The following is a 24,487-nucleotide window of genomic DNA, read 5'->3' on the forward strand; positions in this document are numbered from 1 at the left end:
TCCACAGATTCAGTTTCAATTTCTTTAAACTCATTAATCATTGAACAGTCTATGTTGCTTAAATGAACTACTATTTTCATGAATAATACTACAACAAGTTGCACCTGTACACACTGTTCTTTTGAAAGTCACATGTTCACATGTGCTCTAGAACCCTCATTACCATTTGTCTTGCATACATCCATAAAATTATAGAAAAAACTTTGCTAAATTTGTGAACCTTTTTCTGAACATGCTAAATAATTTTCCTCTACCATTTAAAACAAAGGCTACCACTAGATTTGAAATTGTGCGAAAATGATGCAAAATAAAAAGTGCACAGAAAAGATGAAACAGGAATCAGGAATAGTTTTTGCTTAATGATCATGAGATGTTCAAAATTGTTGACATTATGAATTCATTGCAAATTAATTTCTATTGAAACAGTAAAGAGGCCAATGAACATGTGATTCCAACACCAAAGTAATCTCACCAGTGACTACACTGTAAACTTAAATAATACAAGATTTTATTCCATGCATTAAATGTTTACAACAGAATTTCTAATCTGAGTGTCAGGATTACAACCAGTGAAGATTAGGTTAGTCTTCTTAAAGCAACCCGTTGAAGACCTTCAGCTTCACATTACATCAATATGGTATGGAATATGAAGTTCAGAAAATATTAAATGGTTTTTAATAACTTGGAGTATATAAACACTTTCATAGCAAGAGAGATGAATATTATCTCATTGTAACTCGTTTAATGCAAATATAAATGGACTTCGTTTGCAGTGCTTTCAGCAGTGCATTTCAACAATGATAATTAACTGCTATTATTATCGTTTAATAGTAAACCCTAGAATTTCGTCAACGTCTGTGCAATTCTAAAATCCCCCATCTGCTAAATCTGTATAGTTTGCGCTTCATTAACACATCTTTCCCACTTTTTTCCAGTGCAAAAAATAACCAAATTTCACTCACATCTAGTAGTACTTTTTGTTGGTCGTAGGTCTATGTTGTCAATAATGATTATTTTATTAGAACTTTGTGTGTATGTATCCCATTCATCACTCTTTTGACTCTTTTGAATGATGGTAAATATCTATCACAAGGATGAATGCATGATCAAATTACAGACAAGCTGGCCAGTCTCTGAAAATATTCTAATACGATTCCAGAACAGTGAAACTAAAATAATAAAAATCATACCCTCTGAAAGACGGGAAATAAATATATAAAAGTATAGAAAATAAAATAAAATCCAACAAACGAATAGATTTGTTTTTAAAAGGGTGAGGTAAAATGTTTAATAACTGGAGCCAACAATATTGACTCTTTGTTTATTTCACAAAGAAACAATGTGTGAGACATCACTGAATGGTTTTTTCATTCAGCTGCAATGAATGTCTGATTCACGTGTAAATACACTTTTTCATTCACAGATGTACACCCTCGCAACACATGCACATCTTGCTTTTCTTTGTTGTTATTATTATTATTATTATTATTATTTATTATTATTCTTTAAGGTGCATGTTTACCTCACATGAATGATCAACTTTGACAAAATGCTTGGTAAGTTTGAACCAAGTATCATGTCAACAAATATCATGTTATGGATGATCATCCAAGGGGTAACATTTGCGCACAATTCTTTTTTACATGCACACTTCACAATGGATCGTAAACAATAGGTTGTGATGCTCATAGCAAATAAGTACAATGTAGCAAATGGGTCTTAGATTTTATTCTTTGCTTTAATAGTGATTAACTCTCTCCTTTTTTTTTCGTTTTTAATATATTTTATTTTACTTTTATTGTGTTGTAAGTTTGCTCTTTCTTCTTCCCAAGAAAGTGAGGATATTTATTTTTCTTGACCTCATCACTAGGTAGCATGTAGGCAAACTAGAAAAACACATACAAAAAGGAGTTTCCATTGGCCTAAATCATTGAATTGGATGAAGACCCACTATCCACAAGACACCCTCCCTCGACTACAAATCAAATAATTTATCCAAACTTACTTGATGCTCTCATCAAGTAATGGTGATGGAATCTCTTTTCCAATTCTAGCTTGCATTCTAGGAGCCATATATATATATATATATATATATATATATATTCACAAAACCCAAGTGTCGTTTTTTGAGTTTCCAATAGGTAGAGTGAATGGGTTTCATGAAGGAACTGAACACACACTTTTTCTTCAATCTATCATTGTGCTGACATGGCATTGGTGATATGGTCACTCACTGACATGGACCCCGTTCTGGACACACACCCTCACAGTAGGATTTAGTTGTAATTGGAGAACGCTAACGCGAGGTGGAAATGGACCTTCAGAATCTTGTGATCATGGGCCAATTTTCGTACCGTGTGAAAAGGGACCCACTAAATAATAATAATTATAATAATAAAGCTTAGGTGAAACGTAGCTCCTTGTTTGTAGAGATATAAATCATTCTATTGTGGTAATGTTCCCAAAAGTTCTCTTTTTCCATGCGCTTGTAGGGGACGAGGTTTTCAGGGTCTTGACCTGGTCCTGTTTTGAATGGAACAGAGCAAAAAAATTTAAAAAATGACCTCATGAGATCTCATAATAAATATCCCCCCCCCCTCTCGCTGGCTCCTTGACTTCGGATTTGAGATTGTGAATGGCTCGTTGTCAAGGATTCCCTTGTAAAATTCAAAACCCGGAGATAGAAATGTTAAAAAATAAAATAAATAGAGCCTGAAAGTTTCTTCACTGGTTCATTACATTCTGATTAAAATACAACAAGCAACCATCCCAAGCTTCAACCACCACAGAGAATGGTGGCTGTACCCATAGAAGACTATTAATAATAGTGATTGGGTGCAGTGGGCGTCACCATTAAGGGAATTTTATGGGCTACGAGTATGTATGCAAAGTTTATACTCGTAGCCCATGAAAGGGAAAGCATACTTTCATCTATTTGAGGAGCACACTGCGGATGAATGTGAGTATGATCATCCATCCATGACATAACTCGAAAAGGCTCCGTTCAAGCTGTTCATGTGTAACAGTGTGTGACAAAAACTGGAGGTCATTCATGGTACTTTTGCGCAACTTTTATTATTCGCATTTTTAAAATTGGTGGGAGGATTTGGAACTGGACATTTGTGGGGGTCTTGTGGCGTTTTTTCCTTTAAAGATAATAATTTTAAAGGAAAAATAATTAAGAACAAGGGCACCCATCATAGTAGGACAGTCTGATTGATGGTGTTCTAAATTATAATACAATTTCATGTCTGCAACGGCTCTCACACATTGAGGCAAACAAATATTTGGATAATTCTCAACCATAGATGGTCCAAAGTGATGCAACAATAAGGCCTCCATCTATTCCAACTAATCGTGACCTTTAGAGCACTACACTTAAGAAGAGGAGTCCAATTGGCTACCTGCTTCTCTAAAAATATATTGAATATGTAATGTGTGTGTGTGGGGTATGGCAATTCTTAATTACTTTAATTTGCATCCTATAAATGCAAATTCCTTGCATACATTAGGACCTTAGAGAGTTTTTGCTTGTTTTCATTGTTTTTCTAGGTTCCTGGTTTTGTAATAGGATTTGCTATCAACAAATTGCCATTCACCGCATTCTATTGACAAAATATAAGTGATGACATGTTTGAAATCACATGGTTCTATTTAATGGTAAAGTTGACTAACCAATTATATATATATGAAAGGTACTAGAATCATAGATAAGCTCACAAAGTTTCTGTGCAGATCTACTCATTTGAAGCAGATGCCAAATGATAGTCAATACAAAGGGCTTGTATATATATATATATATATATATTTATATACATGTGAATCATTTGATAATTACATGCATTAAAAACACGGATCAGTTTGTTTTCTAATGTTTTTTTTAGGGTATCCAAACTCAATTCCAGGGTGGCTTGTCACTTTTTACTGAAGCAGAATGATACAGATTATGTGTCCAATTATTATTTTTTTTTTGTTAAATGCCTTATTTTCATAGCATGTGTTCACTTATATCTAAGTAAATCTAACTATAACCAGATAAAAGTGCACAAGAAGAAAGTTCATATCCAAGAGCACTTGTAAAATATCAAGGTGGTGGCCAAAATTTCTTTGCAATGTTTTACATGTTAGACTGCATGCAATTACATGACAAATATCTATGAGTGTAAAACTTTTTAAAATATAAATGTGTGAAAACTATCGTGTTGGACAATGGAGATTGTACAATAAATGTACTTAAATTAAGGAACAGAAACTAAAACGCATGCATATATATATATATATATATATATATATTTATATGCAAAACTCAAAGAATAAGGTATTATACTTTTTATTAATTCATAAAATTTGTAGACATTAAATTAAATTTGATGTTTCACAATAAGGTTCTTGTGTATAATTAATTTAGTTTATATCATTACTAATTATTTTAATTTTTATAATAAATTATATAGCATGATTTGGGTTCCAATTCAGCCTTTAATTCTAGATTAATCATCCACAATTATTTTGTCCAACCGTTAAAAACGTTTATACTGGTGCACATAACTTTTCAGGCACAGTGTTTTCCATATTCATGTATCATTTTAATGCAATAAGTGGTGTTAAGGAGCATGCCAAAGCTGGTTATTTATACATTTTATGATTCATGCTGTTCCCAGAAAAAAAAATGTAATTAAGTTTTTAAATTTTATGTGAAATTGTTCATACATATAAATAAGGTGGAGTACTGTGTGAGCAAACATGATTGTATTGTGCCATGTTCATTAGCAGCTTTGCAATTAACATGTACAAGTGATAAGATAAAACTCAAGATGTATCATGTTAAATATCAGTTTATGAAAATTTGATTCTAAAGATGTGTTTAGTTTGGTATATGTATGTGTGTGGTTTGGGTTGTCTATATTTTTGTTTTGTTTTGTTTTGTTTATTTGTTTGTTTGTTTTGTTTTTGTTTTTGTTTTTGTTTTTGTGAAAACCCAGTTCTGAAATGGCAGCACCCAAAAAAGCTGAGGGGACTATGCACTGTATCAACACCACCACCATTTCCCCCTTTGCTATTATTATTATTATTATTATCAAATGATGTTTCCAAAATCCAAAATTATTGTGTAATGACGAACAAGTTAAGACACATGCACTAAAGCGAAGAAAGTTCTACACAAATCTGAGCATAGAGCATGGAAGAATGGGACTTTGATTTATCAATTCCAAATTCGAACTGTAAGGCGTGGCTTCAGCTTTGCGCAAGTGGCCGACGGAACCACAAGAAGCGGTCATGGGTGACCGTGGGAGGGAGTGGTGGGCGTGAGGCATGTGGGGGGGGGGGTTTATGGGCGTGGGAGAGAGATTCCAGGCGGGGAGGCGGGCAGAGAGGGGCAGGCAGGGGAGATGTAGTGCAGGTGGCCAGCTTCAGCAGCCCCTCTCTCTCCACCTCCTCCGTAGTAATAAAACAACCCTAGATTGATTGATTACTTGATTAATGACTGCGCAATAGAACAACACTACCTTGCCCCACCTCACTGCCTCCCTCTACGATAATGCCCTTTAAACAAGTCATAAGCACATAGTATAGTAGTATTATTATTAATATATTCTTCCCTGCCTGCCAATGGAATTCCATCCATCATCCTTGTCCTTCCATTCATCCCCTGCGTTCATTCATCCTCCGAATTGTGCTTCTAAGACCAGCCACCTGCCCCTGCTTTACTGACTTACTGACTGAGTTGGGTTTGGTGGGTAGGAAGGATGACTGAGTGGGGCAGGGGAGGGCAGTTGGATGTCAGTGCCACGCTGGAGTGGCTTCTGCCCTACACCTGCCCTGCCCCTGTTGAAAGGAAGAAAGAAATAGGGGAATGAAAGAAGAATCATGCTCTCACTCACCCAACTGCACTACTACTAGTAACCCCACTCACTGTCCTGCTCTCTATTTGTCTCCATCAGTTCAGTTCCCCTCCCCCACCACCAATTCCCAATGAGAAATATTTGAAAATCGAGGTTGAGGCAGGAGGGGAGGGTATCAGCCAGGTCTCTCTCTCTCTCTCTCTCTCTCTCCTCTCACTCTCACATAGGTGCATCAATCTCGCCATCTTTGTTTGTGCTTCGTTACTCAATATTATTCGTGCGGAGAGATGGCCTGCATGCTTTACTCTCCCCCCCCTCTTACCCCTTCCCCCTTGCCCTCACTCTGCATGTGTGTGTGTGTGTATGTGTGTTTGACCTTGATCATGGGCTCGAAGGTGTATATTTCCTGCTTCTCTTCATCTGCCAATTTATTTTTCATTTTTTATGTGTAAGTATATACTGGTATGTCAATGATCAAATACTTATCAATTCCGATGGGAATCCATGGGGGTTAGCAGACTTGTCTGCTGATTTCTGTTGTGTCTGCTGCTTCTGTTGTCATGCCACCACTGCCCCTCCCTCTCCTATCTTCAGGAGGAGGAAATTTCTCCTTGTGACTACTACACTGGAATTGGACCCCACCAGATTCTCCTTCAGAATTGACCTCGAACAGAAAATAGAAATTGCCCTCTCCTCCTCCTTTGCACCACACCATCTTCGGAAATCCTTTAATTGCCATTTTTGTCAAACCCCATGCTCCATTAGGTCTTTGTGGATATGGCTGCTGCTTAAGGATTGGTGCACTGGTGGGTGAAGAGAACCACAAATTGAGGGGGTTTCATTTGTGACTGTCACTTGAGAACCTTCCAATACTGTTGCAGGCCACCATGTGCTTCTACTTTCTGCATTGGCTGCTAGGTCTAACTAGAAAAAAGAAAATAAGAAAAACATGGCAAGAAATATACTACTTGGCTATGGCGAGAGAGCTTTTCCACCCACTAATAGAACCCAAATTGAATGCATACAAAAAAAAGGGATAGTTGTAAAGGAATGAGAAGGATAAAGGGGAGTTTCTTAAATTAAAATGAGATGCCTCTCTCACATGTGGTCATGTGAGAAGGAGGAAGAAGGGGGCAGATGCTGGCTGCCACTGCACCCTCACACACACACAACATGAATACCCTCTCCCCCCCCCCCAATGAATGAATGAATGAATGAAGGGGTGAGAGCATTTGGCTTGTTCCACATCCCCTTTGAGGTGTTAAAAATTCATCCGTTTAGTTTTTACCATTGTTGTTTTATGCAAAGTGAGAGGGCGGAGTCAGATTTTGAATTTTCATGGCAGATGTTTACCAATACTTGTACAACCCATTGAAAAGACTGAAAAAAAAAAAAAATCCTTTGTGTTATTATTACCCAACAGTGGGCAGCTCCCATGTGAGGAATAAACACATTGTGTGTATATATATATATATATATATATCTATATGTTTACCCCTGCACAAAAGGAGAGGCAGTGGTGAAGCATGCACTTATCTTTTACATTTAAAATACAAATAAATAATATATATTCACATATATACACAAGTGTGATTCAATCAGTTAGATGGGGTGGGGGCACAAGCTGGGTCATAGGCTGACAGACCAGAGAAGGGGAAAGCACCATCAAGAAAGGGGAAGTAACAACAACAAATATAATACAAAATGGTTTGGCCACACTAATTTTCCTTCCTTCCTTCATTCATGGGTTGGGTTGGGGATAGGGAGGAGGTGGAAGCAGCAGGAGGCATCGGCATTAGGATCATCATCAGTGGGGCTGGGGCTGAGGCAGCAAGCAAGCAAGGCAGTGCAGGCACCAAGAAGGGAAGGAAGGACGGGGGAACATAATGTTTGACCATTAGTTGGCGTCGTCTGCATGAATCCGAAATTCCAAGATGGCGCACAGGATCCTTGATTCCCTCTCATCCAGCTTCAGCTTCTCCCCCCCTTCCCCCCCTCGCCAGCCAGCCACCCCCTCAATCAATACCAGTTCCGTGAGGGGAGGGGAGGGGAGGGGAGGGGAAAAAAAAAAAAAAAAAAAAAAAAAAATCCCAACAACAACAACATTGGAACAACAGAGTTACCTCGGTGAATGGAAGGAAGGAAGGAAGGAAAGCAGTAGCAAGGGAGGGAGGGATCGGCGCTGGCTGGCTGGCGTTCCAGGCAGGTGCGGCGCCGTAGTGACAACGTCGCGAGAGGCTCTTCCATATTAACTGCCCCATGCCGTCTGGATTGGCTTTCTTGCGTATCGCCACCATTGCTGAGACTTGCGCCACTTACCCAGTCGTGCATTGTCGGACTCAGCCTCTCCCCTCTTCTCCCCCTAACCGTGCACACACCTCCATCGCTTCTCAGTTCAGCCTCCCTCCCTCCCTCACTCCCTCCTTGCCCCCATCAACCTCCCCTCCTTGCATACCAACCAAAGCTAATCTTCCTCTGGTCATCGTCGTCGTCGTCGTAGAAATAGTATTAGTAGTCGTTGTTCGGCCTACTTACTTACCTTGCAGTGGTGGAGTGGGTTGAAAGTTTTGGCGTCGGAGTGAGTGTTCCTTTAGCAACACACTTTTATTCCTCTCATATTGCGGGCGCTCCCTCTACTCTTCCTGCTTGAATCGACGAGTACGTGATGAGTGTCTGTGTGTTTCTCCTCCCTCTATTTCGTCTTCTGTAGTTTTCTTTTATCTGTCTGGAAATTACAAAAAAAGATCATATGTGCAGCTTATTTTGTTGCGGAGTTAGAGTTCGTGAGTCGGATCATAGCTACGTGCTTCCACCTTCGGTGTCTTTGAATGTCTTGAGGTGCTCCGTGTGTTTGCTTGTGTGTGAGTGTGCGCACGCGCTAGTGGGCAATTTCTTCGTGCAGAGGGTTTTCCGCGTTGAGGTGAGTGCATTGGAGAGGTGGCTCAATTTTTGAGTTTTCAGTGGGCAAGCTGCTCCAAATTGTGTTGTAATCTGTGTCGTGTGAACGAGCCTCCGCTGTTCGTTCGTGTGGTAGAAATGCCTGTAGCCAATCTCTGAAACCTACACTCATGTTTGGTGGAATAGTTCCGGATCTGCATAGTCACATCCTTGTCTTACAAAGACTGGTAGAGTAGTAAGCCATCTTCTTCTTCCACTTCTTCTCTCATTTTCTCACGTTATTGGTTTTAGCGGGGAAAGTGGAAATGGGGTGTGCACCCCAATTGTAGCATCACCATCATGCTTGCGGACATACATCATTACATGCTCGGTGGGAGCGTAATTTTTCCGTGGTGGTAGATTAGCAGTGTCCGTGTGGCATGGTAGTTTCGTGTCGGTATCAGACGGGGTACAGCCATGGGGTTGACTCTCTCTAAAAGTGTCAGAATATGTGCTCTTCGCTGGGAGGCCCAAGTAGCGTGAAGAACATGCTCCAAAGAAATAATTGTAATTGTAGTGCCAGTGGCGTTAGAGCTCCATCCCATACTCGCTGTCTTTGGATACAAAGAAGCTTGTGTCACAGAATGTTACACGCGTAAAAGAGGAAAAGAAAAAGTAGTCACATCTTCATCTCACAAAATAGCTTTGAAGTGCATTCGGGAGCAATCACTACATGCAGCGTACTTGGGTTGGAGCCATAGCAGTTTCCTTGGATTCTCATCTTTCCTTGGGGTTTGTCGCGACAATTGCAGGAGCACAAACTGGAGTATGCGGATGGTTGGAAGTTATTTCTGAAGTGCAGATGTCTGAACACGGAGATTGAGGCCCTTCTTATCCCTCTGACTTAGCTTTGCATTATCCCAGACAGTTGATCGCTTCTGGGAAGAATTGCACCAGGACATACAGACACGCTCTTCGCAATTTGTTACACTGGATCTGGGACAGTCTTCGCGCTCAAGGTTTGAGAACTTCGAAATTTCCGTCATTGCGATTTGTGGAATTATCCACTTCAGCTACTCGAAGGTGCTCTTGGCAATTGTCAGAATTTTCGACACTGTTGATCTCTACTCGTGCCACTTGATCTAAAGGGGGGCATTTGTGAAGTATTTCAAGACGATTTGGTCTAGATCATAGACCCGGCTAAGAGTGTGCCCACCGCGAACAGATCTGATCTAGAAGCGGTCGCCGCGATTTAGATTGCTGCTTTTACACTTATTTAGCACACACAACCTGAGGTGATTACGAGGTAGCGGTGCATTGTGAATCCAGGTAGCACGATCAGCTCACTTACCCGAAGCCTCTGAAGCTGTAGACTTGCCAAATATTTAACCAATTGTCAAGGCGTGAACTTGTAACCTGAAATAGGGTGAAACCGAGGATTTCCTGCGAATATCTAGTTCTATGATGCCGCCCTTCGGGTCACTTCTGGAGCCACCCACAAATTTGCGAGGGGGTCAGAGCTCCTTTTATGTCAAGCAAGAGCCTGGTGTGGATTCTGTGAGAAAACTACGGATGGATACTCCTCAGAGCGCCTTCTCCAGCTACCGTGATACACACCCTACACTGCGGAAGCCATTGCAACACGAGCTCTCGGCGTTTGGTCCTTTTTCAGCTCAGGGACAGAGCTCGATGGATGCATCAACGTCGAATGCAGCGCCGCACCCACCCAGTGGTGATACACACACGTCACTTCGGAAGTCGGCATCGAGGCAACCGATTCAAGTGCATCAGTACCTTCGACCCGCGGTTCTACAGCCGACAACGAGTGTTAGCCCTTCGAAGAAACAGTGCACGGAAAAGTCGCGGCAATTCAACGACGTGTTCCTTTCTGCCCACACGAATGCAATGCCCAGTAAGTCGTCGGATGTAGGATCTAGTGGATTGGCGACAGGAATTCGAGACACGACCTCGGACGGGTTTGTGGTGGTGTCGTGCAAACAGATGCAGTGCAAGCAAGAGTGCGACATAGCGAGCACCTCGTTTTCGGCGCCTCCACTCTCAAGGAAGCGTTCACATTCGGAGCTAGCTGAGGAGAGTTGCGACTCGGAACTCGTGCTAGGAGTTGGTGGCCGCAGCAGTGTCAGCAGGGAAGGAAGTGAGTACAGGAATTCGCGGGCATCTTCACCGAGGAAATCCCAGAAGTCATCCGACACTAGGCTAGATTTAGTTTCGGCGGACTTATGTTTGGCCCCACCCATCGTGGCACCCGAGTACTCGAGTTCAAGCTCTCAGCAGGAGGCTCCGTCATCCTCCATGCTGGAAACTCAACCTCTTGGTGAGAGTTCAAAGGTGTCGCATTCGCGAGGCACGTATGTTAGTCCAACGCAGTCGCATCTTTCATTTCAAAAAATCAAGTCCAAGGACGTTTCGAGAGCGGAGGGCGTTACATGCATCTCGCAGGCTGAGTCGCACCCGACAGGATCAAGGTGTCAACAGCCAGTGCGGCCGCTTCTCAACCTGGAGGTGATCAAGCGGGAGTGTGATGCAGTGGAGCGGGAGCGCGACAACGAGGAATCTTTGGCTCAGTCTCGTAATCATCACGAAGGATTTGAGTTAGGACTTTTTCCGGGTGTATTTGCCGCCGACCAAGGGAAGAAGTCAGAGGCATCAGGATTGCAGCTTGTGCATCTGCTTCTCGCTTGTGCCGATGCCATTTCCAAGAATAAGATCGAGATTGCGACGCAGAAGCTGGAGGAGTTGTATTCGCATGCGTCGCTTTTTGGCGACTCCATGCAGCGGATTGCAGCCTTCTTCACGGAGGCATTGGCGGCACGGATTGTTGGCAAAGATAACCCTGCATACAAGAACTTGATGTTGCAATCTCACCTCGATGACTATCTGTCTGCCTTCACCACTCTCTACAAAATTTGCCCATACTTTCAGTTTGGCCATTTCACGGCAAACCAAGCCATCCTGGAGGCTGTGGAGGGTTACAGTGTAGTACACATCATCGACATGGATTTGATGCAAGGGTTTCAGTGGCCGGGATTCATTCAATCTCTCAGCGAGCGCGAAGGCGGTCCTCCGAAGCTCAAAATTACTGGAGTTGGCACTAGTTGTACTTCGTTGCAGGACACTGGGCGGCGGTTGGCAGCATTTGCGGAGACTTACGGTGTTCCATTTGAGTTCCATGCTGTGGTCGGCGAGCTGGAAGATCTGAGCCCCATGGAGCTTGGCGCGAAACCCGGCGAGGCGGTAGCTGTGAACTGTGTGATGCAATTGCATCGCCTCCTCAACAATGGCGACAAATTGCAGAACTTCATCTCGGGGTTGCGGAGTATACATCCTGTGATGTTGACCCTGGTGGAACAGGAAGCGAACCACAACACGAGCTCCTTCATGGGCAGATTTGTGGAGGCACTCCACTACTATGCAGCGGTTTTTGACTCTTTGGACAGCTCCCTCCCGTTGGCGAGTGAAGAGCGTGCGAAAATTGAGCAGTTATACTTCGCGCAACAGATCAAGAACATCGTGGCTTGCGAAGGTGCAGACCGAATCGAGCGTCACGAGACTTTAGAATTATGGCAAAAGCGAATGAAGCTTGCAGGTTTTCGACAATGGCCATTGAGTTCCCATTCTGTCACTCAAGCGAAGCTCTTGCTCTCTCTGTCCCCGTGCGACGGGTATTGCCTTTCTCAGCAGCCTGGCGGAAGCATTTCCCTCAACTGGCAGGACCGGAGTCTCCTTACAGCTTCCACTTGGGTTCTGTAGATTGACGGTTGCCAGATTGCTCTCCATTTTGGGCTATCTGCCTTGGGATACACCGTCGCTGAAAGGGACCATCTTTTTCTACTTCTTCACATACCTTAGAAAGCTTAGCGATGCTGAGGAGCAACTTATCAAGACAATCGATTATCCAGCCTTGTTGAGGAACTAGGAATTCAATGGAGACGGCCCCGATGCAGTGCGTGTTGTGTATCACCAGCTATGGCCCTCTGCTTGCAATTAAGATTTTATTGTTGGGTAGAGATCTTGTGGACTGATTTTCTTCACATGATACGGCCACACTGTACATGTAGCTTGCATGCTGGCTGTGGCCATGCAGAGCACAAGTCCATAGCTGGTTCGATTAACTCAAGCGGCTGTGCGAGTGGAGGCACCCGACAATCAAGTGGTTAGCGACATGATCATTCTGGTGACCGTTGAATGAAAGCATCAGAATGGATGGGCTTCCACATATGCAAATAGTACAGACGGCGGACAGTTTCGATGGCATTCATGTATCAGCTTGTGGTATAGCACACACAAATAAAGGATGGGTAGCGGCGCGCGTCCGAGTAGCATTGGAGGCTTTTCGAATGTGATGGGATTTCTTCAGCTGCCAGAATAGCGCGGTTTGTGAGCCAAGGAATTTGCCTTGAATATGCAGCTCTTCATCCTGACAGCCAGATACATGATTTTCATCCGAACTGGGCTTCCATGATCAGCGGCAGCGGCTTTTGCTTTCCATCTGAATGTTTGAGTTTTGGATGATGAGGATGTAGAAGACGATTCTTTTTCAGAGGGCAGAATATCTTGCTGTAATTTTGAGGTTTATGTTGCTGCTTTTGTAGGCCTTTGCAACTTTTGTTGTTGTCATACAGATATGGAAAAAAACAAGTAGAGAGAAGTAGGGTCATTTTTTGGATTTGCAAAGTGTAAAGACACAATGATTGGCATCAGACCCATTTGTAAGGTAGATTCGGAGATTGTAGCTGTAGCTGTACAGACGCTTGTGAGCCAGGAATTCATCTCGGCCCGAGCCAACATACAGAGCTTGATATTCCTTAGTTTTTTTGAGCACTTTTACCCTTGATATTCTTTGCGATCCAATTAAATAAGAGACTATGCTTTCTGTAGTCTATTTTAAACTGTTGTTTCCTAAACCATCTTGTTGTCTTTCTATTGTTATCTATTTCAACCCCATCTTCAGCGTATTTACAGGTGCTGAATCCATGTTGCTGGAACTGCAACAGCTCTTTTGTCTCGAATGTCCATCTTCAGTGTAGAGCATCCATGTGCATCTCAGAGCCTCAGCAACTAGTGCGCGTTAAATGACTGATCCGATCCCTGCAGCAACCTTGACAACAGGTTCTGCTCTTGCGAAAGCACAACATGCCGAGAAGATGTGTCATGAACCTTAAGAACTAATTTCGCTTGTGGCAATCACCACACTTAGACCCCATAATTACGTGAAACTGTTTGTCTGCTTGTCTTGACTACTTCGGAGCAGTACTTGGAAACCGTTGACAGAGTTTCGAATGATATTCAAGGCAACGGCCATGAAGTATCTGTGGACTTGCTGGATAGATGACTGGTTTGCGGAAGGGAAAACTTAGAATTCTGAAATCAATTTCATTTCCTGATTCCGACACATTACGTCCGTGCTGCGAATGGCACAGATGTGCATTTGAGTATCATAATACTGCACCAGATTACAGCATCGGCACAAGCAACTACCTGATTGAAATGAGTGGGCGGTTGGAGACCTGTAACCAAAATCACCCTCATCTGTCAAAATGCGGTTCATCAGCATTCGGACTCTAATCCTGGTCAAGTTCACTGATGCAGACTGGATGTTTCTGGAAGCGGAGCTTGCCTTGACGTCAGCATGTCTTCTCACTCAAATAGTTTCGGTGAAAAAAGTGAGCAACCCTGCGATGGGTCTAATTGTGGTCAAAATTGTGTGAAAAATGGAGCACTCGAAGCTCGTGAGCTCAGCCTGTCCTCAAAAAAAATCAATTTGCCTCCGATGAAAGCACTGCAACCATTGAGGTGTGTCGACAGCAGGCGTGCAATAGAGTGAAAGGATCCACGGCTGGTAATTGCCCACGCGAAGTGAACACTCGTCTAAAGACTACGTGGCCACCACTTTGCCACCCCGCTTTACATTCACCTTTAGGATTCTCAGGGCGATCGTGTCAGAAATATTTGCATAGATCGCCCTTGCCCAATCACCACTACGAACGCTGACGCTGTGTGTTCAAGCGGATTTTCGCAGCTTCTGAGAGACATTCATGAGTCAGTTTATTTATGCCCATCGTCGATAATTTTCTAAGATTTGGATCAGAGGTTGGAACACTGCAATCAACCAAGCAAGTCGCCATGGCGGCAAGTTTAGGCGTTGCGCAAATTGCAGCTCCGCGTTTAGAAATTACAGCAGGTGTACCTGTAGCACAAATTGTAGCGGTTGGAGCTTCGAATCACAGTTTCGGAAATTCTCGAACGGCGTTGAGGTTGAATCAGTGTAATCGTCCAAATCGTATGACGAGTCCAAGGAATATGCGGAGCATGTCAATCAGGGCAGCTGCGAACACTGCCACAAGTTATGGCACAGAGAGTAGGGAAGAGTTGCTTCGCAGGGCGGATTCGTACTTTGCCACCGATTCTCGACCTATTGTTCTGTTTGATGGTAAGAGTCCTTACGTTTTCCTTGCAGCTGTATTTTCCTCGTCACACATGTTAAACTGATTAGATGATGCGTTTTTAAGGGAAATCCATGACTGGAAATGCCTTGTCGGGAACTGATTGTGTAGAATTGGCATGACTAGGTGTCTGCAATTTTTGCAATGCCGGTGTCAACTTTGTGCTCGACAACGATCCAGAGGGGTACACATCCCAGTACTCAATGTTTCAAGTCTTTAGGGTTTGCAAAGATTTGCTTCTGAAACATGGTCTCTAGGAAAGCACAGTACCATGAGGATTTTAGGCAACAATGTCAGACAATTGCACGAGCTTAGTTACAGTTTCACTTCTATCACGCTTCGATCAAATTTAAAACGAAAGGAATGTAATTGTCGGGGGCTGAATTCGTTGCAGTCGGGTGCGTATGGCGGCGTTGCAAAGCGAGGCAGGCAGGGCTCTGCTACTTCGTGCTGGTCGTTTATCCGATGATTTATCAAGCTTAGTACTCATAGAGAAAGACAGGTATGTTAAACAGGCTGTTACCCTTACCCTCTTGTGAGAATGTCTTCATGCATTTAGGTCTCGGCAATGCGTCAAGCACGAGATCTTTGAGTCGAACTGGTTCAATTGTCCTACTTGAACATATCCAATGTAACTCAGGTTCCTCTATTCGAACCGCGAGATGCTGTATTATGGATTCCTTCCTTTTCACATTTAATCACCCGATTCAGGTTTATGTCACATAGCAGTTTGAATCCTTTCCTCAAAACTTTTCATGTGGGTGATCATCACAGATCGTATATCAAATCGGAAGGCGTTTTACGAACCGCCCAATACCTTGGAAATCTACTCCCTCCTGTCGGTAGTCTTGGCCTTCTATTCCCTCTGTAAGTCCTCACCTGCTCCATCATGCATCGACCTTGCAGGCATCTGAGTTCACTAGTGGAAGAATACCTTGTCTTTGTGCTCTGTCAGAGCTTCTGCATAGTGTCATGTAGACTTGAAGTTTGGCTATGTCAGTGGAATTAACACCATGGAACCAAAAGCTTTAAAACAACCATCAGTCTTCGAACTTTTCCTCGTTATCTTAAACAAACAATCAACTGGGTCCTAACGTTGACTTGCAACGTGAGAGCAGGTTTTTCAGAGACTTTGTGTATGACAACGTTGCAAACAATCGCTACTCTATTTTAGGGAAGAGAGATCAGTGCCGTGTCTCTGATCCACGCTTCAACGATCGCTTCGTGGTGTAGCTGGGGACTCACTTGTATGTGTGCAAGGACTTCATTTCAGTGGCTTTTTTAATTGTAACGTAGTCATACAAAACGTCAGCAGATCTTTCTTTGTTGTTGTGATCTTTTATGCAGCTATGGAAAAAAAAAGAAAAAAGAAAAGAAAAGGAAAAGTGGAATATGATTTGTGTAAATAATACTCAACAATTATTAGTATTGTGTTCAAATATAGATGACGATACTCTGAACAATATGTCGGTAATTTTTCCACTTTCGCCTATTTTGTTTGTCAATCTGAAGACTTATTAAAGTTTGTATATATATATATATATATATATATATATCTATACACATTAGTAGAAACCAATGCAACTAGGAGTGAAGGGCAAGTGAATTTTGTTATGTATTTTGTTTTGCTATGTTTTTGTATATATAAGCTTTTACATAATTGTATTAAAAATATTGTGTATTACATTGTATTAATGTAATAGAGTCATAACATTGTAGTAATCCAATATACAATAAGATTAAATAAAAATTATATTAGAATGAAGCACATGTAATGTAACATTGCTTAAATTTCTATAGCACTTGCTTGCCAAATATTCAATCTCAAAGTCATAATAATATTTTTGAATAGCAAGATACATACTAAAATCCATACCAAAATGTTGAGGACCATAGCTTGGCCTAAATGAAAACAATATTGATCCTTAATGATGTCATGATCATTTGTGGTACCAATACAAAAAGCCCATGGCATGCATTTCTTCATCTACATTAAGTTTTGCATAAGTTTAAGAATTAATATTCCAACCATGTGAGGTCTATATGGACGAAATGAAAATTAGCATGAATACGTTACAAATGTAGGAAATGCGCCACAAGATGCCCCTATTTTATTGACTAATGCTAGTGGAGGCTCATCAGCCTTACTTACAACTAAGTAAATTCAATGATTATCCAAAATATCATCAATTTTTTTTTTTTTTGTCTCAGAGGTCGTTTGATTCTAAAAAAATACTATTGTAAGTACATGAGACAAAGCCAAGTTGGTCCAAATCCAATAAGGTCAATAGAAATAAGAGCTAAAGGTCCTAACATCTATAAAGATTGGAAGACCAAGGAATTGATAAATATATTGATTAAATTCTATTATGTCTTAGTAGAGTTCTTTTCAATCAATTGCAATTATTATTTTCATTTGAATTTTTTGAATTTTTTTTTGTTAATTATTTGCTATCTTAAATCATTTAAATAAATTAAAGTTTTTATCTTCTATTTGGTTTACAATATATTAGTTTTTTTAAAGTTTTGTTAATTAAAACAAATATTTTGTTGTAAAAACCTCTTCAAATAAACACAAGGTTTTTAGCTATAATCTTATGGTTTTAAAAAAGAAAGTAAATTTAATAAGTCCAAATTTTTATAATTATTTTTTTAATAAATGTAAAACTTCAATTATAAAATTAAAAGAACTTCACTGAAAATTAAGAAATTTTATATATTATAAATTTTCTTCTTGTTCTTTTTGTTTAATTTTTTTTCTTTGATTTATCTTTGCTCCAAACATATATTTTAAATTTCTTTTTATATATACAAATTAGTTTTATTTTTATTGATATTTTTATTTTTATTTTTATTTATTTATTTATTTTTTCTATAATTTCACTCTTTGCTAAATTTTCTTTGTATTTTCATAATTTAAACTTGTTAATATATTTGCTACATTCTATTACTGTTTTAGATTTTATTTATTGTAGTTTTCAATTGCTACATCCTTGTCTTTTGGTATTGCATTTTGGTCTTGGTTTGCTTTTATTTGAATTTTTTGATGATGAATAATTTTTACAAAACTTACTACCAATTCATTTTTGTCTTTGATTTCTTTAATTTTTTTTATTTTTTTATTACGTTCTTTAAATTTTGGCATCATATACTTTTTTATTCTTAATTATTATAATATTATATTTTTTTATAATATTTTTTTTGCTTCTTTTTTTAATTTTTATATTATTTTATTTTATACTATTTTATTATATGTTATTTTTATATTTTTTGAACTTTTTATTGGTAACCTAATTTTTATTTTTTATTTTTATTTTTTCTATTATATTTTTTATCACCTTTAAAGTATCTTCTTTAATTTCATTTTTTTATTTTATTTTATTCATATTTTGTTGTAGAATTTTGTTGTTGCATTATTCTACTTTAATATCTTTATACTCTATTTTTTTTTGTTTATAGAATCATGATTTTAAAAGAATACTCAACTCATCCAAAAACTAGACACTTAGATTAGATCAAATTAGAACAAGATAATAAGTATCTACTACAAAAAAGATAGCTAGCTTTCACAAGTAATTAAAGATAGTATATGTGTACAAAAAGGCCATTGTTATGAAGTAACATGGCAAGTAGGCAAAAGAAGAAAGAAAATATTTTATTATAGAAGAGCCTATTTAAAAAGATATAATAAAAAAATATAGATAAAAGTTAGGCAAGTAATAAAATCTTATAATATCAAAATTGCTTTTTATGAAAATGGATTCTACTTACTTTCTACAACCATAAATAAAAAAAACAAGGTAGATCAGAAAATAAACAATGAATACAAATTTAAGAGGGAGTTAAGAAATGATTTTAGCAAAAATTATCTCAAAAAAATAAGAATTGATACTCCGAGAAGAACCATTGCCAACCAAGGTTAAAATCAAACTCCAAAGCATAAAACCAAGCACCTATGATGTTATTGGAGTTCTTTTATCAATCAAAGAGTGGAATTTGAGAGCAAACTTGAGAAGAGATTTTTGAGAGTTGGTTTCATGCCATTTGGAGTAATATTAAGGTTTTGAGGGTTTTTCAAATTAAGAGATGTATTTGGTGGATTTAGATTTTGAAAAGTAAAAATAAGGATACAAATTTCAAGATTTTGTGAATTTTATAGCATATTTATAGATAAAAATTTGGTAGTTTGTTGTTGTGCTTGTTGTAAATGTGAGAAATTTGAGGTCAATTGAGTGGTTAGATTGAAGAGTAAAAGAGTTTTGTGGGTTACAGTCTAAGAAATTGGAGTTTAAAAGATCAATGAGGATTTCTAAGATATTTATCAATCTGCTCGTTGAATTAAAATATAATTCTATTTAAAGGTAGTTACCTTGACTTCTAATAATTGTGCAAAGTTTGAAACCAATTAAACAATAAAATTAAGAGATCTTAGTTGGAGAATATAAACATTAAGGTTGAAGAAAGAGGCTAGCCAATACTCAAGTAGAGTTTAGGAATTGTCATCTATTTGGTATGTGCAATCCTTTTCAATTTTTTGTACTTGTTGCTAACTTAATTTTTGCAAAGTTTGCAAATTTTGAATCAAAATCAATGGTTCCAACATTAATTATTGAATTCTAATCTACTATAGAATTTATTAAGAGTTTGTTTAAGATTTAGGATTTGATTAAAGATTGATTAGGATTGATTTAGAGTCTAAGATTTGATTAAAATTTTCTTAGGATTTAATTTAAAATTTGGTTAAGATTTAAAGTTTATCTAAGATATGATTAAAGTATGATTAGGATTTAAGATTTTATTAGGATTTGATTTAAGGTTAGGATTTAGGATTTGATTAGAATTTAATTAGGATTTAGAAAGAATTTTATTAGATTTTGATTAAGATTTGGTTTAAAATTTGGTTAGGATTGGTTTAGGATTTTATTAAAATTTGTTGATAGTTACATTAGGATTTGATTAAGATTCAATTAGGATTTCTATTTTTGATATTTAAAAAAATATTTTTTATTATATATTTTTTATTAAGGTTAATTTATGATTTTTTAATATTTTTTTAATGAATTATTGAGATTTTTTTTAGATTTAATTAAAGATTTATTATCATTATTATAATCTAATTGAAGTTTGTTTAGGATTCCATTCAAGTTGTTAAAATCATCTTATTACAAGTTCCATTTTTTCCTTCTACAATCAAGTGTCTAATGCATTCTTAAGCAAATTTCATGTAATACAACACAGTGTTAAAATGATTTGAATATGATTTTGATTATTAATATTATTATTATCTTTTAATATTTTAAATTCTATTTTAAATATCATTAATTTTTTGAATAAAAATATTGCCTACTATTATCCAAAAGATTGAAAATATGTTCATTTATTGATGTAGTATGTGCTTAATAATACATATCTATAAGCTTTACAATACTATCAACTTCAACAATAAAACATATTTAGTTTTTAAGCTTAGCTAATTTCATCAAAACTTCTAAGATGTTTGTAATTACAAGTGGTTTATGACCTATATTAAGATGAACTCTAATTGCTCATTAGAAGATATATTGGATGCATTTTAACTTTGATACAAAGATACTTACAATAAAAACCAAATGTTTATTTAGTTTCATGTCATATACCAACTCACAACTAAATCTATGATTAAATATATTATGTAATTCTTATTTCAAAACAATTTCTTCTACTATTTTGATAAAGTTTGAATATTTTACTTTATTTGATTTAATTCAATATATATATATATATATATATATATATATATATATTTCTTTACTCTTGTCCAAGAGACATTCACTTCTTATGAATTTTATCTTACAAAAGACTCTTATCACTAGAAATTAGTGGTTAATAATATACGCCAATATCCACACATATTATATATCTTGGAACAAGTGCCAATAGTTTAGAAATCTTAAGAAAGTTATTTCTACTAAACTTCTCACTTCTTTCTTCAGTAAATAATTTATAATATAAAGATATGATTTCAATAGCTTTTTACAAAAAATAGTTTAAAATAGTCATAAGAATCTTTTGGTTGTAATGGACTAAGAAACAAAGTGAATAAAAGCCAAAGTCTTTAATAGCAATATAGTCTACAAGATTGCTAGATTCTTATATAAATCTATTTTTACTTGCTATAGCTGCCTTCTTTACATCATTAATAAGCATGGTCTGCATAACATTAATATGGTCATTGAAACTATGGTAGACTATTTTTTTTATGCTACACAATTTTGATGTTTTATTATCCATAATATATTTAATAATTTGAATAATTAAACATTCATTAAATAAAATTCTTATGACTATTCATTAAAAGAAGGTAATTTAAAACTATGCAATATGAAATTAATATCTTTCCATGATTTTTTTAATATAAAATGATTTTGAAGATCTCAATAGGCCATATCCTATTTGAACTTGTATAAAAATTTAGTCCATTATTGACTATAAAGTATTTATTTTCTACAATACAATCAATTTGTATCTGTCTTGAATTCTTTCACTTACATGTTTGTAGTTAGATTTAATCACTTAGATCTCTTAAACAAAAAACGGCTCCATGCCTAGTACAAATCAAATATCCAACAACAAAATAATTCCACTTAGAAGTCTTTGTTGTCATATTACATATCATCCTATTTAAGAATGCACCAAGCCCTTTGCTATAAAAGATAAAATTGTACTTTGCAACTAACAAAAAAATGATTAAGAAAAAAACTCCTAATCTATTCAGATTTTGGCCCTTTTTCTTTTCTATTATTGATGTAAATCTACCAAAACTAATGGCTTCTTATTATATCATTGACTTATCATCAAAATTTATAAAAATATTAAAAACTAAGTTTATTATTAATTCTTATAATTTTTTTTGAATTGAATTGGTACATTGCTTAAGATTATAGAAACCTTTAAGATTATAGGTGTATAGTTTTGTGCCTCAAGATTTGGTTTTGACCTTAATTTACAACCAACCATCTCTAAGTGTCAATCTCGAGTTTTTCTAGGTAATTTTTACTAGAAGCCACTCTTGATTCTACTTAAATATATTTATAATTTTTTTAATCTACTATGTTTTGTCTTTTTTATAATCCTAAAAAATATATATATTTTTATAAAATAATAATTTTAATACTAAATATTCTATTATTTTTTTAATTTTAATTTTTTCTTTTTTAAAGTAATTTACTATTATATTCTTTAAATAAAATATTTTATAACATAATATCATGGATATATATATATATATACTTACTCTAGTAATTACTTATATTATTAAGTAGAAGTAGGTAAAAATAGATAAAAATAGATTAATTTTATAATATCTTTTAGAAAAGATTTTTAGAAGCTTTTTATATATGGTTTTGACTTTACACATGTTTATAGTTGACTTTAGATTAAAAACTTCATCAACAAGTTAGTCACATGTCACATGTGTAGATAGTTTATCAAATAAGTTAACTATGTGGTGTATACATAGAAAACTTGCCTTATAAATTAAGACATGTAGCTTGCAAAGTCAATACATGTTGGAGGTCCTGTAAAATGTCACCATGTAGCTGTCAAGAATATGAATTAGAAAAGATGCATAAGCTTGAAAAATTTGTATAAACAAAAAGGTGAAAAAATAGAAATAAAATAGTATGTATATTAAAAAGAAATTTGAATGGCTATTGCCAAAAGACAAGAAAATTAGAGACTCTTGAATCTAGACTAGAAGCAAGAAAGGAGTTAACAAGAGTGAAGAAGGCTTCATTCTTGCCTCTATATACATATTCTAACTAGGAACTATGTGGTGATGTTCTATATGACCTCTAATATGTGTTGACTTTGGAGGACACATGTCTTAGCTTACAAGGCAGGTTTTTTATGTATGTGCCATATAATTAGCTTGTTCTTCAAGCTACCAACATGTGTGGCACATGGCAAACTTTTTGACTATGTTTTTAACCTAAAAATTCAATTATAGACACCTATAAAGTCAAAGAAACATATGTTAAGCTTCTAAAAAACTTTTATAGAAGATATTATAGAATTAATTTATTTTTATTTACTTTTATCTAATTTTATAAGTAATTATTGGTTTATATGTGTATATCCGTAATATTACCTTTTCTTCTAGAAATAAATTCCATGAGGAGTGGTGTCACGGCCATAATCATGTAAGCTAATAATTACATATAAAAATAGGTAGAAGTAAGTAAAAGTAGGTAAAAGTAAGTTAATTCTATAATATTTAATATAGAAGCTTCCTAGAAATTTCTTAGATGCTGCTTTGACTTCATAGGTGTCTTTAATTGACTTTTTGGATTAGAAACGTGGTCAACAAGTTGGCCATGTACCACATATGTTGTTAGCTTGAAGATCAAGCTAACTATGTGGCCCACACGTAGAAAAACTTGCCTTGTAAGTCAAGGCATGTGTCCTACAAAGTCAACACATATTGGAGGTCCTATAGAACATTGCCACGTAGCCCCTAGTTAGAGAGTATATATAGAGACAAGAGTGAAGGCTTCTTCACTCTTGTCAACTCTTTTCTTGCTTCTAGTCTGTTTCAAGGGCCTCTAGTTTTCTTGTCTTTTGGCAATAGCCATTCCAATTTCTCTTTCAATATATATACTTGTTTATATATTTTGTTACCTCTCTTTGAGTGAATGCTCACTTGTTTGAATTATTTTTTCATCGAGTTCTTGTCCTTGACAGATTGACAAGAGTGCACTTACAATATCAGAGCTTTGTTTTTCTTGAGTAAGAGTGGATTACCCCTTTCTCTTGACAAGACATAAGTTTATTAGAAGTTTGCGGATTACCCACTTTTAAACTGATATTGTTCTTAGTATCTTCTTTGTTATCAAGTCTTTTCTTTTTCTTTTGTCTTGAGCAATATCAGACAAATTTTTCTTCTTAGTATCATTATGGCAGAGCTTATTGAAATGAAGAGTGCAATGACACAAATGCAAGAACAATTGAGGGAGTTAATGCTTGCGATGCATCAACTCAATTCACCAACACAGGAAAGAACAAGAATAGCAGAAAGTGGAGATATAGAGATGATCGGAGCTGCTTCAACATCTGCACCAAATCACATTCCTTCTCCAATTATACAACACCCTGTAAGCACTAGAGAACCAAGAATTACTTTATCCGAGAAATTTGATGGTACAAGATCAAAGTTTCGAGGGTTCATCAATCAAGTATAATTGGCAATTGAACTTCAACCGCAAAGCTATCCAACTCCAGGATCACAAGTCAGGTTTATTGGCACTCTACTTTCTGGTTCTGCAT

General features: G+C 37.0%; 2 protein-coding genes across 2 annotated transcripts; both read left to right on the forward strand.

The window, feature by feature from the left end:
- Positions 1-8,129: 8,129 nt before the first annotated feature.
- LOC112293568 (DELLA protein RGL3) lies at positions 8,130-13,630 on the forward strand. Its single transcript, XM_024543198.3, has 2 exons — positions 8,130-8,763; positions 9,533-13,630. The coding sequence occupies exon 2, from the start codon at positions 10,182-10,184 to the stop codon at positions 12,489-12,491; it is 2,310 nt and encodes a 769-aa protein (XP_024398966.3). The 5' UTR covers positions 8,130-8,763; positions 9,533-10,181; the 3' UTR covers positions 12,492-13,630.
- A 1,096-nt stretch (positions 13,631-14,726) lies between these two features.
- LOC112293670 (DCC family protein At1g52590, chloroplastic) lies at positions 14,727-16,627 on the forward strand. Its single transcript, XM_024543405.3, has 5 exons — positions 14,727-15,171; positions 15,311-15,368; positions 15,579-15,686; positions 15,959-16,051; positions 16,303-16,627. The coding sequence occupies exons 1-5, from the start codon at positions 14,793-14,795 to the stop codon at positions 16,415-16,417; spliced, it is 753 nt and encodes a 250-aa protein (XP_024399173.1). The 5' UTR covers positions 14,727-14,792; the 3' UTR covers positions 16,418-16,627.
- The last annotated feature ends 7,860 nt before the right edge of the window (positions 16,628-24,487 follow it).

The sequence above is a fragment of the Physcomitrium patens genome, chromosome 1, assembly GCF_059467195.1.
Source record: "Physcomitrium patens ecotype Gransden chromosome 1, ASM5946719v1, whole genome shotgun sequence".
NCBI classification, from domain to species: domain Eukaryota; kingdom Viridiplantae; phylum Streptophyta; class Bryopsida; order Funariales; family Funariaceae; genus Physcomitrium; species Physcomitrium patens.